Below are 17,634 nucleotides of genomic sequence, written 5' to 3'. Positions count from 1 at the left end.
ATCTACATCTCAGAAATCAGTCAGTTTATTGGCTTTATCTACAAGAGCACTTACATTACATGCAATAAGATATTTTGCACTTTCTTGTTTCACATCTTGTATTTCACATGTTCTAAAGATTCTTCTACTGGACAGAAACAGAGTTCAATTAAGAATTTCCTTAGGATTTTACTGAAAATTGAGAATGATGAGATAATTGTTATCTAATGTGGAAGACTATAGTAAATTCATACAGCACTATTTGAAATGGAATTTTTATCCGCTGATGTCCTTACTCACTAGACATGGAACTTTTTTTTGCCTGAAACATCTTCATGGATATTGATGTTTGTATTTACACTACTGGCCATTAAAATTGCTACACCACGAAGATGACGTGCTACAGATGCGAAATGTAACCAACAGGAAGAAGATGCTGTGATATTCAAATGATTAGCTTTTCAGAGCATTCACACAAGGTTGGCACTGGTGGCAACACCTGCAACGTGCTGACATGAGGAAAGTTTTCAACTGATTTCTCATACACAAGCAGCAGTTGACCGGTGTTGCCTGGGGAAATGTTGTTGTGATGCCTCGTGTGAGGAGGAGATATGCGTACCATCACGTTTCCAACTTTGACACACGTCGGATTGTAGCCTATCATGACTGCGGTTTATCGTATCGCGACATTGCTGCTCGCGTTGATCGAGATCCAATAACTGTTAGCAGAATGTGGAAACGGTGGGTTCAGGATGGTAATACGGAACGCTGTGCTGGATCCCAATGGCCTCGTATCACTAGCAGTCGAGATGACAGGCATCTTATCTGCATGGCTGTAACGGATCGTGCAGCCACGTCTCGATCCCTGAGTCAACAGATGTGGGCGTTTGCAAGACAACAATCATCTGCACAAACAGTTCGACGACGTTTGCAGCAGCATGGACTTTCAGCTCTGGGACCACGGCTGTGGTTACCCTTGACGCTGCATCACAGACAGGAGCGCCTAAGATGGTGTACTCAACGACGAACCTGGGTGCAGGAATGGCAAAACATCATTTTTTCGGATGAATCCAGGTTCTGTTTACAGCATCATGGTGGTCACATCCGTGATCGCAGTGAACACACATTGGAAAGTGTATTCCTCATCCCCATACTGGCGTATCACACAGCGTGATGGTATGGGGTGCCATTGGTTACACGTCTCTGTCACCTCTTGTTCGCATTGACGGCACTTTGAACAGTGGACATTACATTTCAGATGTGTTACGACCCGTGGCTCTATCCTTCATTCGATCCCTGCGAAACCCTACATTTCAACAGGATAATGCATGACCGCATGTTGCAGGTCCTGTACGGGCCTTTCTGGATACAGAAAATGTTCGACTGCTGCCCTGACCAGCACATTCTCCAGATCTCTCACCAACTGAAAATGTCTGGTCAATGGTGGCTGAGCAACTGGCTCATCACAATATGCCAGTCACTACCCTTGATGAACTGTGGTATCATGTTGAAACTGCATGGGCAGCTGTACCTTGACACACCATCCAAGCTCTGTTTGAGTCAATGCCCAAGCATATCACGGCCATTATTACAGCCAGAGGTGGTCATTCCGGGTACCGATTTCTCAGGATCTATGCACCCAAACTGCGTGAAAATGTAATCACGTGTCAGTTCTAGTATAATATATTTGTTCAATGAATATCCGTTTGTCATCTGCATTACTTCCTGGTGTAGCAATTTTAATGGCCAGTAATGTATTTACACTACAGGTTGAACAACATGACTATCATATTGACTATGGAGGAAATGTTTGTTTTAATAGAGCTAATGTAGGAATTTTACACCCACACATTTTGTAAACAATGTGTGAACTGCGAGCCAGATACAGCAGTCAACTGAAACCAAAAAGCACAGCAATAACAAATCACTAAGCTAAGCAGGCAAATTATACTAACCAGCACTTCCAATGTGATGTGGGCTGTGTGTCTTTTGCAGTTAGTTTTAGCATTGATGACAACTGCCTTGACCCATCTGAAGACGGCTTAAAGCTATCACAGCTAGTTAATGCTTGTCCAGTTCATGAACTCATGTATACTGTGTAGTTTGTACACATCACCTGTAGTGGTGGACTGCCCATGGAGCACGCTGCAGTCGCATATACCACATAGAGGCACAGGTACCGTATGCGCAACTGAGGTCATTTCTGAGTGTTTAGCAGTTCGCTACAGATGAAATCAGTATGTTGCATATTGAATGTTAAAAACTACGTGACAATGTCTCAAAGAAACAGGCTGCTGTTTACTCATGCCTACAAGTTCAAAAATATTATTTAAAAGAAATTGTTTTATATACTGCTGAGTCATGCCTCAATATGGCATGTGTCACAGAAATTGGAAATAAAGTCATTTACATTCTAGGATTCACTTTGTCCTGCTTGATGTTGCCTAATGTGGGAGGTATGGAATTCGCCCCGCTGTGTTCACGAGGTAGCCTCCATCTACAGGCCACAAGTGGCCCATCGGGACCATTCGACTGCCGCGTCATCGGCAGTGGAGGACGCGGATAGGAGGGGCATGGGGTCAGCACACTGCACTCCCGGCCGTTAAGATGGTATTCTTGATCGAAGCTGCTACTATTCGGTCGAGTAGCTACTCAATTGGCATCACGAGACTGAGTGCACCCCGAAAAATGGCAACAGCACATGGCAGCTGGATGGTGACCCATCCAAGTGCCGGCCGCGCCTGACAGCGCTTAACTGTGGTGATCTCATGGGAACCTGTGTATCCACTGTGGCAAGGCCATTGCTCTGTACACATATATAGGCGATAGTTATTCATTTCTGATGGATCTGTTAGCAGTTCTGCAGTGTGAAATGCAGTGGTAATGTATAAAATGGAAACGGTTGAAGAAAGCAGGAATTCCATGCTACAAAAGATGCTTATGAATCGAGGAAAAGTACGAGTAAGCATAACATATAGGAGTGCAGAAACTGACTGGTGAGCAGGAAACACTGCATGAGGCACTGAGAACACTGCATATGCTGACACTATGCAGGGTCCAGCTGGTAAATCGTAATACATCTTTGAATGAGTTTAATATCTACTTGCCTCTTTAATGACATACTGGCACCTTCCAAGGGCTAAAGCACAAATTTGAACTGGACATGGACGAGACAAGAAATCTGTCTTTGTGCTATAAAACATATTTTATTTTCTGAATGACTATTACAGTCATGGCACCAAATGTCACGTATGTGCTCATTCAGAACCAAGCTATGACTTTCTTATGCACTGAGTCTCTATTCCACATAAGTACGAGGTCTGTTCAAAAAATTATGGGGCATTCTTAATTTTGCGCCAATGGTGTGTTGGAATGAAATGCGATTGGCATCCCTGCACATGCCTGTGTTTAATGTGTAACTGCCAGAAGTTTAATTGTCATATATCTGTTAGTTATTGTTCAGTGCTGTCCTAGTAGAATGTTGTGTCACACAGTCTGTGAATTTCGAGATGGCAAAGTACAAGCAGCAATGTGTCTACATTAAATTTTGTGTGAAATTCCAGAAAATCTGTAGAGACACACCAAATTAGGCAGGAAGTTTACGGTGTCGAGTGCTCAAGCCACACTCAGCGTTACGAATGATTCGCACTATTTAAAAATGGCCAGATGGAAGGTAAGGATGACCCTGATTCAGGATGCCCTTTAGCATCTATCAAAGACGCTCATGTCAGGAACATCAACAGAATTGTGCGTGCCAATTGAAGACTGACTGACAGAGACTACATTAGAATGTAACATTTCAGTTGGACCATGCCAAGAAATCCCAACACAGCATCTTGGAATGAATCGCGTAACCACCAAGTTTGTCCCACAGCTCTTGAGTCAAGCCCAGAAAGAACTTCGCCTTGCAATTTGTGAAGAGTTTTTGGATTCCACAAATGAGAAAAACATGTTCCTTAGGAGAATCATAACTGCTGGTGAGATATGGGTCTCCTGTTATGACGTTGAGAGCAAGGTTCAATCTTCACAGTGGGGTGGGAAAGATCAAGAAAATTTTGTCAAGTCATGTCAAACGTTAAAGCCATGCTGATAATTTTCTTTGACTTTGAAGGATTAGATCATCATGAATTTGTGCCATAGGGACAAACTGTTAATGAATGGTACTGTCAAGACTTGTTGCGACACCTGTGAGAAAATTTGAGAAGGAAATGGCCCAAAATGTGGCGAGACAATTCGCGGCTCATGCATCACTATAACACACCCACACATTCATCCCTGCTGGTGCATAACTATTGCACATAAAATGAAATCACTGAGCTGCCTGATCCACTGTACTCTCCAGACCTGGCCCCTGTGGACTTTTTATTATTTCCAAAGCTTTGTGCATCGAGCAAGAGGCATACCAAGCCTACTTCTGGAAGTGGAAACAGCACTGAGAGTGGTATATCAATTGTGGAGGAATTTCGAAGGAGACCATGTGCAAAACATAAAAGGTAAGTGCTGAAAAATTTTGTGGACAAAGTTACAGAATTTTTTGAACAGATCTTGTAGTATGCTACTTTTACTATCCTTTCCATGAAGAGCTTAAAAATTTCCATTCACTACTTCTTTTTTCCATTAACATTTACCCTGTCTCACAATGGTTCTGCTGTATTCAAGTTCTGGTAATTTATTTTACTTAACTTGCCAGCCAGATGCCCTTCCAGGCACTGCAGTTGTCAGTTACCTAAGGGAAAGATGTCATGTGTGCCACCTATCTGTGAATTGTGTAAACTTTGGTCTGTCTGTGAGCATATTTTAACTCTTTGTGTATTGTGTTTTTTGAAACAGAAAGTGGGAACCAGCCTAGCAATTCCCTGAATGATAGTGGGACCCATCAAAAACCACACTCATGCTGGCCAGTGCACTAACAATGGTTTGTAATCCACTGTGTGGATTTGATCCGTGTCTGGCTCACCTTCTGTCTCGCAAGCTAGTGCACTGGGCATTATACTGCATGAGCAGGTAACAATTTCTGTTCACAATTCTCAAATAATGTTTAACTATTAAATTAAAGTACAAAAAACAACTGAAATACACAGAGACAAAATAAACATGGTTTATTATGAAATCCATGTATGTAAATAAACCAAACGATTTCAAATGCCCTTGTATGTACACATAACAAAATCTTTTCAACAAATGTTTCACAGAAATTGCCTTTTAAATGAGTAAATTTAGGCATACTTCAAATATTTACATGGTTCTCTGTAGAAAATTTAAGATCTACGTTGCTTGTAAATAATATAAAAAATGCAAAACAATTACTCTGACATTAGCAGTAACAAAAAAGTTATAAACTTATAATGCAGCACTCATTTGTAAGTAAATAAAAAACCTGAATGTTATTGTAGACAATTCACTTTCACATACAAGATAAAATGAAAACAAACCAAGTTTCCGTATCAGCTAAATGAACTAGTGAGTGAGTCAGTTAGATTCTGGAGTTTACAAAAACAATACAGTTCACTTTCATGCACCACTTCACAACCACATGTGCTGATTACATGATTACCATCTGCTGCTTCCATGTCTTTCTCAACAAAACTAGGTACTGTTTGGGAAAACTCCAAACTTCTAAGAGATTGGTACATCATTTAGGAATCTAAAGAAACTTGCTACATGAACGAAAGTCAAACATAAGAGTACACCTGTCTAAAACAGCAGTCTTCAGTACCAGAAACTAAAGATTATGAAATTTAAGATGTTGCTTTTGTCTTCAACTTCAAGCTTTAGAACAACTTTGTTCCAGCAACACTTTATTCAGTTGCAAAGGGCCCTGTTGTGGCACAGACATTTTTCTTCTGCTTAAATGTTATTTGCATTTCTGAGTGAACAAATGTACACACAAGCAACCACAGTTCATGGATGCACAATCATACAGTTATATAATATAAAACATACATATTCATCACTGACTCAATAATCCTAGAGTCTAGAACAAAGAAAAGAACTAAATAATACAATGTAGTAAGAGGAACAGTACATGTAGTATCTAAAATCTTGAGACCTTATTTTAAAGAAAATACAAGCTCTTAACAATCTTCTTTCACATAATGTTTTTAAGACTAGGCATGTTTAAATGCGATCACAGCAGTTATCAGTCTTATAATTAATGTGCCTTATGTTTATAACACAATACAAACTCAAATTTATACCTAATACATGTTCAGACTCAAGTTTTCATTGAAGTAATGGCTAGTATTCTCAATACATCACCAATGAACAAGTGAGAATGCCATTAATGTGTTTTACGTTTTCTGTTCTTTTGGATGGATGTACCTCAACCATATTTCTGGAAGAAGGTCCTTAGGATGGTCTTTTGGTGCTTTTATCGTGTTTGAAGCATATGGGAAAACATAGTGAATTGTCCCTGGTGCCTTCTGATGTTCAAAATAATGCTGAAAATGAAGATGTCAACTGTACACAAGAGTTTGCAATATTTTAATGCAAATAAACTGAAACAGAGGTATAGTTGAATGCTATTCTTATGCTAAGTGATTTACTTAGCCTCATACCTGACAAGACAGAATGGAATTTATAAATAAACAACATTGCACTTACAAATAGCTTTATTTAAATTGCTCAGTATTGCAATACTTCACCTCCATAATTTATTAAGTAATGGCCTCAAAATGTATCACACATATCAGGCTTAGTATTAAAAAAAATATAGACCATGAGACAACAAATAGGTGACAGCTTTCTTCTCTTTGAGTTATAGGGAGGAAGAAGGAATTGTTAATGAGTCTCCAATTACGACATACTAGCTGAGTACCCAGCATTAATGCACCTTGTTTTTATTCCAATTCCATTAGTCCATCTCCTACAGTCCTCTCTCTCAATCCATTTTCCCCTCCCACCTCTCTATCCATCTCCTCCTCCCTTATATCTATTTCCATCTTCTCTTTCCCCCTCTCTACCTGTCCATCTCTTCCTCCCCCTTCTTTCTCCACATTTTCACCTCAACACCATTAGGAGGTTGCTGGTCCTTAACTTTACAGTATTCTTTCTAGATAGTAAGTAATATGTGTACTAAGTTTGGCTGAAATTGACTCAGGTTCTTAGAAGCTGCTTTAGAACTGCCACTTTTTGTTTTCACACAGCTCAAAAGTTTATGACATCACATCTCCTGAACTACAAGTTGTACAATGATATACATTTGCAAGTTCATTTTATGGTTTACGTGAATACTGTCTGCAAACTGTGTTGCAAATAGAATTATTAGTAAAGAAGCAATAAATTAAAAGGTCATGTATGATGAAGCAGTTTTACTGCACAAACAATGGAATTGTAGTAAGTGATAAACTTTTTTTCCTTTCATAATCTTGTGTGTGTGTGTGTGTGGGGGGGGGGGGGGGGGGGGGGGGTGCATAAACAAAAAACAAAAAAAATCTTGTAAGGGTTTGCAATTGTGTGTAAAGTTCATTGCAAGTCATTAAGTGCTCTCATTCTCAAATAATAGACAAGTATATTCTGGCTATCTGCAAGTCCTAGGCTACACAGCTTTCTCCCCCATTCCCACCCCTTTTGACAGGTAGGTGGTTCTTACTCCCACAGTGTTTTTTTTTTTTTTTTTTTCCAGATGGTAAGTGCTATGTGTACCAAGTGTGGTTAAAATAATCCCAGTGATTTAGGAGGAGATGTGGAACATACATCCATTGTTATAATGTGTATGGATTAGTGTATATAAAAGAACAAGAGGAATACAAGTGCAGGGGGAAAAAGGAAGAATGACAGTGAGGGCCTAACATCTCATTAACAAGTAATGCCCTTATATATGAAGCAAAAGCTCATTTGGACAAGGATGGCACAGGGCATTGACTGACGGTCTCGCCACAAAACCATCCAGATATTAACCAGAAGTGATTCAAGAAAAGTTGAAAACAGGTTAGCCGGGCAGGGTTCGAAACATTGCTCCTCCCAAAGAGGGACAAAAGAGAGGCTTTACTAACTTAATTCATATTTCAACTTTGCTTTTGTCCTATATAATTTCCATTGACATATTAAATGGACAAAATGTTGATTTCATGGCGCCAGGAGTTCTGTTGAAGAAATCCAGGTACTGTTCATGAACAAAACAACTAACCAATTAAAAGAAAACATTAACTAAAGTGAAAAGACAAAGACAAAAATGCAATTACTGAAACAAATAATGAAATATGAATGATTAGCAAATCCAATGTTGAGCTTTTGGACATTTGCCATGGTATAGGAAGAAAATGAAATGAATGAGGAATATATCGGAGCTGTAACAGAGAGAGAGAAATCGCTCTGATACAGACTAATGAGATATACCATTTTGGGAGAAAAGGAAAAAAAAAAAATGTACGGCAAAATATAAAGTCAAAAGGTTTTATAACCACAACATTGAAATTAAAACATAATGCACATATATTTGCATCAAAACATTCAAATCAGTTACCTGTAACATAGCTACTACCATCACCTTCTGATCCAGACCCTGTTGCTCCCACCATACACCCCTTTTTACTCAGAGAAAATCCAAACAGGTGGAAAGCTGGAGAATATACAGTATATACACGAACAATAAGAACAGAAGGTCAAGAAGGAAGTGCTCTTATTAAAAAGAGTATACTGCAGGGATGCAGTCTTTCTCCTCTACTGTTTAACCTATACATCCAAGCAGCAATGAGTGAAATAAAATGAAGGTTGACAAGTGGATTTAAAATTCAGGGGGAGAAGATACTGATAACAAGATGACACTGCTATCCACAGTAACAGTGAGGAGGAATTACAGGAGGTGCCAAGTGGAATAAACAGTGTAATGCAGGTTGTTCCAGCTCAAGTGCCCATGTGCTGAGGTGGACAGGGGTGGTGAAACAGCTCAGACACATGCAATCTGGGAGTGGGGCTGTAAACTATATGATCATACGCCCACTTGAATGTCCATAGGCAGGAGTGAACAAATGGCTAGCAAAAGCAACAGTGATCAGCAGTAAACTGAACACCAAACTTTGGGATCAGACACAGTCAGTTCCAGGGACCAGATACAGTCAGTTCCACAACAAAGTGTGCACCATTACCTGCATGAAATAAGACACTATCATAAATATACGTTTACATGAAAATACAAATTATTACTAACTGCATAATTACCTAATAGTTAATCCAGTCACCATCATTATCAATTATAGCTTGGCATCTTTTGGGATGCATATGCTCTCAGTAATAATCTCTATATCGTCTTGATTTTATATGACAGCTGCTTCTAAGTATATACTGAATTTCTTTTAAGATTTGTGTTAATATACGACCTAACATTTTCCATCAGATTTGCATCCAAGACATTGCAGTCCAGTCCATCATAGACATCCCATTGTCTTGTTTCCACACCGTACAGAGACGGCTGCCACGTTTCAGATCATTATCCTTTTGAAGCACCCAGTTTGCCTTGTTGGAACCAAATAGCTTCTTAAAGGACCTCAGAAGGGATTTTGATAAATCTTGCACTTTTTTCAGTGTTTAAACTGGCTGTAAATAAGTGCAAATAGCCAAAACCATGTTTAGAGAAACATCCCCAAACATGCGGTTTTACCAGATGTTTGACAGTCCATTGAAGCAATCTTTCACACTTCATACACCAGTCTTTTGAAAGACGAGATCAGGCCCAAAAAGAGGATTTACAGGAAATAAGGCCTTGTGATGCTTCAGATATTTTGTATTTGTTTTAAAATTCAATCGACAAAACAAAACATTCAACTCTCACACTGTTTATCCATTCACTATGCAGAAGTTCATTGATTACAGATTCGAGACCACCACCAGAGATGTCACTGCAGACGTTATTTTTAAAATTATGGGGTACACTTTCTTGTGGAACTGACTGTACTTGGTGAATGAGGGAATTCTACTATCTCTGATGCAAAATAATGCATGGTGGGTGAAGAGAGAAGGCAATGAGAATCATACTAGCACAGGCAAACAGAGTGATTCTCACTAAAATAAGTCTACTAGTACAAAAAACAAGCTTTCATTTAAGAAAGAATGTCTGAGAATGTACATCTGGAGCACAATGCTGACTGGAATTCAATCACGGACTGTAGTAAAAAAAGTAGAATCATAAAGTTCGAAATGTGATGTTACAGAAGAATCCTGAAGATTTATTGCCCTGACAATATAAATTAAGTGGTTAATGCAGGAATAGCAAGGAAAGGAATGTATAGGAAACACTTAACAGATGAAAGGACAGGATGATACAATACATGTTAAGACATCAGGCATTATCTTCCACAGTACCAGAAGAAGTCACAAAGGGTATGGCTGATACTGTGCTAGTCACTTTTGCTGAGAATTTCCTTTTATGCATGTACTGAAAATACAACTTCCAGAAGCTTTTAGAAACGGATAGCTAACATTAAAAGCTAATACAGCTTTTTGGGGGAAAAGAAAGAAAAAAAAAGATTCTACTGGCAGAAGGTTACAGGTGGCCTCCACAAAGTCGGTTATCACAGGGTACTCTAGCTGAAATTCCTGCAGATTAGAAGTTTTAGATACAGTCATATACCACAGTTGCTGGCCTAGGGCAACTAGTAAAGAACAAGTCATGAACACTACCTATATTTTGAAAATGATTTCAGATCTTTAAGACATTGCTTCGGCTATTCATCTCCCAAATTCTATTGTTTACAGTCACTGTTGACATACAGCAACAATTTATGTGCCAACAAATGTAAATATCCATCTTCTTGGAATCACAGTACATTTCCCCCATATCCCCCACATTGTTCACAACAGCATTACACAGTTTACATAATGAAGGTATTCGTGAAACTGCTGCACTGACATTCAATAAAATGAGTATATTTGCAACAAATGGGGCTATGTGTAAGGTTGTTTACATATTTAGATAATGCAGAGGACCGTGTGTTCTGAATCATGTCAGAATAGGTAGAGTAGGAATGTCTTTAAGGCATGCACTGGTGATACAAAATTTTTCTTGCTGTGTTGTGTATTACACCACACTAATAACATATATAAAAAACATGGATACTCTATAGCTAGCTCACATGAGAACATGCCCGATACACAGTCCTGGGGAACACAACTTTCCAATATTAAAAAAAAATTACATTCTCTTTCCCTCGGGTTTTTTGTCAGTCCTATTGATACAGAGTGATATGGTCTGTACGGCAAGAAGAAAATCTCAAAGAACTGATATCCATAGTATTCTTTGTTGCATTTGTTCACAGTGTATCATGATAAGATTCAGTTACCAAGTAAAATATCATAGTGGAAATTACAGATAGCTCTTACACTGCATATGCTTTCAAGATGTTCCACTGGAAGATTTATAGTATGTACCTTAAAAGGATGCTCATTGGCATGTTTGTAAATGTAAAGATACAGCTGCCTTGGTTCCTTGAGAGGCATCATTAGTTTGGAAATGTATGGAGTAACATTGCAATATGTCAGCTTCTTCGGGAAATACTCTGGGTTTTTTTGTGCATAATCCATGAATTGCTCTAATCCTATCACCAATAATCTGCAATGAGAAGAAAAATTATATTCTAGATGTAATCAAGACAGAACAAAAATGGAAACTAATTTATATTACATTTCTGACTCAGTTTAAATGTCCTCAAAATTTCTCTCCTTTGCCCAGTTCATATATGATAACATATAAACCATGTATGGATGTATACACAAAATATGAATAAGAGTATTTTAAGATAGCTAACACAGTATCAGTAGAATCACCACTATCATATGTTTGGTAAGTGGTGAACACACAGATATATGCACATAATATTTGGGAAATAAAAAACATTTTCATCTAATAAGACAGATCAAAAAACCTAAGTTTTTGACTTATATATCATCTAGGCACACAACATATTCAGGAAAAACTGCAAACAGCCACTTTCTGGTACAAATTATTTTTCTGCACGAGATTGTGTGCTTCGACTTGCCTATGTATGACTTAAAGAAGTTACACTACTGTTGTTCTTCATTTTGAATATTGCAGTCTCTTTTGATATATAATTGACATAGTTTGCATAACAGTAATAGTCGTAGTAGTAGTAGTAGTAGTAGTAGTAGTAACAACAAAGTATAGCTTGGAACAATGGAACACCAGACTACACACAAATAATGGACAATAACGTTTATAGTACTGGATTATATAGACAAAAAGGGTAGTATTTCAAGACAATTCTTTGTTTCTACTCTTTATTTACATATGCTCAACTCTTCTATCCAGACTGACACACTTTTCGCTATAAGCTTCACGAAAACCACAAATTAATTAAGTATCTATCTCTTTTAAATGGATGACTTTAAACTATTTGCTAGAAATGACATGAACCAAAATGAATGGTTCGTATTGTCAAATGATTAAGTGATAACTTTTGCATTCAACCTGGCACTGACAAATATGCAGAACAAAGCATTGTTAGAGGGAACTTGTATAGGCAGAGGAACTCATTTGGATGAAAGTATCAGAATTAGAAATCTCGAACATGGAAAGGCTCACAAGTACCTCGGTACACAATAAAATACAGACATTGCAAATGAAACAGTAAAGAAAGGAGTTTTTCAAGAATACTGCAGCAGCGTCAAGCTATTGTTTGGCACTGAATTCTGCTCTGTGGACAAGGTCATGGATACAGTGAAAGTGTACCTTTCTCCTTTCACTTTTAGTCATTTGGGATAGACCTGCGTGCCATGTTTTATTCCTAGTACAATCATTTATTTTATTTTATTTTATTTATTTATTTTTTGGAATAGTCGTGAGCTATGGTAGAGAGATGGATGCATTTTATTACATTATTTTTCATCCCTTCTTTATTCTCAACTGTACTCATTGTATCAGCGATTTTATTTATGTGATTCATTTCTGTCTACTTCTGGTGGTTGGTATGGAAATTTGAATGGCATGGAGTGTGCCGTCCGCACAAATGTTACAAGATAGCTTTCATAGATACTGAGTGTACAGTCTCATGGTGCCATCAACTTTAATTTTATTTTCTGGCTAACAAAGAAGACATGAGGAGCAAAGATGAGTGGGGATATGCAGGTTTGGGGGGCCATGGTTGATAGTCAGTCTTCCCCCTACCCCGCCCAACACTTTCCAGAAGCACATCTGTTCTTTGGTGGCATCATGTTAGGCAATCAAATGCTGACACTGGAGATGAACAGTTAATTTTCATATGTGCTCCATGAATTGTATTCTCAAGGAGGGTATTGTATGTGAAATATATAGCTTGAAGTACACACCTATCCATTCCTTTTGAGGTGGTATCTGTTATTAGACTCAAGGGAGAGTTTTTAATTCATTTAATTAATTAAATTTTGAAGACAACTTGATTGCATAGTAGCCCTTTGCTGTAAACAACGGGCACGTTTTGTGATCATGGCTGCATAAGATTTATGAGTGACATACCTTAGGTTGAAACATTCCTTTGTGTGCCACATTAAGTTGAGATTACATATGCGTGAAGTGTACAATTAAGTCAGGAATAGATGCATATGAATTCTTTTGTACAGACAAGTATGAATAAAGGGTGAGTACATTGATTAACTATTGTCTCCAGAGCACCTTGTGGTTGCAGGCTGCACAGACAACGAGGAGAGAACATGCTTGATTAAAGTTCAGTCCAGGATAACATATGGACAATTATGTTAATATATCTAGTGTGAGTCTTGTCCAAGTTGTTTGTAAATTTTATTTTGGAAGGAAAATATTTTACTGACCTTGAACTAATTAAGTGCATGTGAAAATGTGTATTGACAAGTAGGGGATTTGATGTGTCATAATAATATTTAATGAGAGTCGCAGTACAATAACAATTAACGGAAAAGATTAGTATAAAATAATAATGATAATAATAATTACCATGAATAGCACTGTGCACCCCAGAGCTAACATTGACAGACAATATGTGAGGTGAAAGGATGAAGGACAAGGTCTGAGACAGAGAGAGCAGCATTTTGCAACGCCATAGTTGGATTTGGCAGGTGTGTAACCCAACACACGTGAATAACCCCACAAATGCATGAAATAATAAGGTCTGAGGTGGGAAATGAAATAAGAGGAATTATAACCCCAGCTAAAGTTGTTGCAAGAAATTTATTACAAATGCAAAAGGTAGTGATACCTTACATCTGGAATGTAATGTCAAAAGTGAGGCTCAAAACTTGCTGAAACTACCATGACGAAAGAAATCTCTGCATGATCAGTGCCAAAATTGTCTGAAAAATTCGAAAATTGACAGATATCAGACACATCTGTGGTTAAAAGGTGAAGAATAAGTGCAGAGTCAGAGACTCTAACAGTGTTTGGACAAGATCAAGGTCTACAGATGAAAAACTATGAAAAAGTAATAGTGAAACCCATTCAAGGTAACAGATGTTGGCTTTGCAAAGTATACCTTGATACATCTACAGCTACATCCACACTCCGCAAGTGTGGCGGAGGGTACCTTGAGTACCTCTATCGGTTCTCCCTTCTATTCCAGTCTCGTATTGTTCATGGAAAGAAGGATTGTCGGTATGCTTCTGTGTGGGCTCTAATATCTCTGATTTTATCCTCATGGTCTCTTCGCGAGATATACGTACGAGGGAGCAATATACTGCTTGACTCTTCGGTGAAGGTATGTTCTTGAAACTTTAACAAAAGCCCGTACCGAGCTACTGAGCGCCTCTCCTGCAGAATCTTCCACTGGAGTTTATCTATCATCTCCATAACGCTTTCGCGATTACTAAATGATCCTGCAATGAAGCGCGCTGCTCTCCGTTGGATCTTCTCTATATCTTCTATCAACCCTATCTGGTACGGATCCCACACTGCTGAGCAGTATTCAAGCAGTGGGCGAACAAGCGTACTGTAATACCAACTAATATCAGGCTGCCCTATCTTGATGAAGAATGACTACCTCAAGAGACACAATAAGGTGTACTTATGCCATCACTGGCAAATTTTCAGAGCTCTAGGGCTATTAAATTTATCCAACAAACTGAGCAACATTAATAGTAAGGTGACTAAGAAGAATTTGAAATATAAGAATCTGAGCACTGAGGCTGACTGAATGTTGAATATAAAAAGTCATATCATTGGTGCCTTGCTATAAATGCCTCATAACTTGAAACATACTCTGGCTAGATGCTGAACACAAAATACGATACTGTGCAGAGCAACTCATATCTTGTGTACAGTAATACAGAATAACTTATCTCACTACATCTATTACTCAAGAAACTAGAAGGTATGGCAGCAATAATAGGTGTAAAACACAAACTGACATCAGTAACTACATAGGTATAATTATTTTCTGACAGTCTACAATACATTTCATTTCAACTTAGCAGGAAGATCTAAATTTTATCTATGTCATCTACATTAAGTCCACCTGAGAGTGATGTTCCTGAGGATACCGCAAGACACTAAAATGCACTGTACGGCAGTGCAGATGATTTTTACTGATAACTCTTACTATATCTGTGAATGTTTCTTTGTCCCCTTTAATCTGCAGTCTGCAGATGCTTTTAGTTTTGCTGCAACCTTGTCTTTACTCAGAGGCACTATAAAAGTTGAAGACCAGACTGAGATTACTGTGTGTCTGGGCACAAATAATAATGAGGCATTGTTTGTATTAAGTAGCCTATGGACAAGGAGACCATATGCTCAAAGTGAGATTCCACTATATATTGTCCTGCAATTTTACTACCATAATTACAATCACATCATTGAGATGAACTCTAATGCAAATGCTATACATCAAATACTGATCAGAACTATCCAGCAATGAGACCTAATACATTTAAATGCATAGTACAGCGGTAATACATCACTGTGGCTATTTAGTAATGTCAATCAGTTTTTCATACACTAGTATCACACAGTATGGTAGTGTTTAAAGGTGCAAGAGGGAACTAATAGCTGAAGCATTCAAAACAAATTAAGAGAAGAATAATAAAAGTATCTGTATTAAGCCACTTAAGTATAATTGTAAAAGACATACAGATGTATGTGATAAATAGTCCTCAGCTGCAGTGCTCAACCAAAATCATAATCAACTTTCTTGAATCACAGAAACAAATTACTTATTACGAGTGTTGCCCTGAAAGTAATGCACCACAATTTTTTTTTCTTCCACAATTCATTATTGAACATAATGAGAGTTACGCACATGAAAGAATGGTGTTTTATCTACATACCCTATTTTTCCACTTAATCTCCATCCCATTCTACGGCCTTCCTCCAGCCCAAAACAAGGGTGTGTATGCCCTGACGGGACCAATCCTTGGCCTAGTGGTGGAGCCAGTGCTTCACTGTATGAATCACCTCCTCATTGTTCTCAAAATGTCTTCCGCGAATGTATCTTGTAACGCTCCAAGGACAGAAAACCCCAATTAACAAATTTTTTGGAAACTTAATGTAGGGAAGTGAGTTATCTTGACAGTGATAGCAACTATTGATGATAAAATCTACACTGGTAATATTTTGATTAACACCTATATCACTCAAATACTGAGAATAGCATACAAAAAGGGGAGATGAGAGGAAAGGATTATCATAGATTCTTTATCAAACATCTATAGAATAAATTCAAAATCATATGAACGAAGGTTAAATCCAAGAAAGTAATTCAGTCGAAGATAACATTTAGCACGGAAGAGAGTTGTACCCGCATCAAAAAGGAAATTAAATGCGACTACAATGCAACTCGGATATGGAAATGTTCAGTTAGTTAGTTGCACTTGAGTTGCTCAAGAGTACTTTTGCAATAGTTGTCTGGATGCAAACACAATTAGATTGTTTTAGTTTTGGAAGTTTGATAATTCGTGAGGCAGAGACTGAAGTATTGCTCAGTCATTCGACTGATGAAAGTTAATCTTTACCATTCTCAATGTGACGGTATAGTAAGACGGGTGTTAGACTTCAATTGAGTGATATTGGTTTATCGGACTTAGCCTTCGTACTGATAAACAGTTACAAACCTTGAGAGCAATGGATCAACGACAGAAAAACAATTCATAGTCTTGAGTAGGACACAATAAAACGAAGACACGAAGAAAGACAAGTACGTTGATTAGTCAAAAGTTGTTGTCAGCGTCACGATTACTGAACTGAACAGAAGATAATCGGTGTGCTTGTGTTGTAGGGACAAACAATTAATTACAGACAGAACAATAAAATCTGAGTCAAAAGATAAATCTTACGTCTCGCCTAACTCATTAAACGGACAATACAATGTGTATTAATGCAAGTTGATTGACTCTTTAAACATTTTAAGTGACTAAGTGAGTACATGAATAATGGACAGTAAAAAGTGATTAGTTTAAACTAGTATTACGGCGTATTAAAAAAACATTTACTCCAACATAAGTTATCTCTGGAGTTACATCGGACCGGTGTTAACAACTGGACGTAGCAACGGAATAGTAGACAGCAAAATTTCATCCTCGCTAGGTACGATGTGAAAAACGACCACAACGATGAAATCAAGAATCAAGATTTTATTTCATCATGGAACTAACCGGGCATAAAGATAAAATTAAATGATTGCAGTTTACCAGTTCGCACAAGCTTAGAAGAAGACTCTTGCGGACAGATAGCAGAATATTTCTAAGCCATACAAGGAGTTATGTTCT

The 17,634-nt window shown here is 38.0% G+C and overlaps 1 protein-coding gene across 1 annotated transcript in view; it reads right to left on the bottom strand.

Moving 5' to 3' along the window:
- Positions 1 to 5,098: 5,098 nt before the first annotated feature.
- LOC126187979 (GON-4-like protein) overlaps positions 5,099 to 17,634 on the bottom strand; it is a 191,016-nt gene continuing 178,480 nt past the window's right edge. Inside the window, exons 13-14 of the mRNA XM_049929378.1 lie at positions 11,344 to 11,524; positions 5,099 to 6,419 (exon numbers count right to left, since the gene is read on the bottom strand). Of these exons, the coding sequence (XP_049785335.1) occupies positions 6,270 to 6,419; positions 11,344 to 11,524 (331 nt within the window). The 3' untranslated portion in view covers positions 5,099 to 6,269. The remainder of the gene's footprint in view (positions 6,420 to 11,343; positions 11,525 to 17,634) is intronic.

Source organism: Schistocerca cancellata, chromosome 5 (assembly GCF_023864275.1).
Source record: "Schistocerca cancellata isolate TAMUIC-IGC-003103 chromosome 5, iqSchCanc2.1, whole genome shotgun sequence".
Classification (NCBI taxonomy): Eukaryota; Metazoa; Arthropoda; class Insecta; order Orthoptera; family Acrididae; genus Schistocerca; species Schistocerca cancellata.
This window is presented reverse-complemented; position numbering and strand designations above follow the sequence as displayed.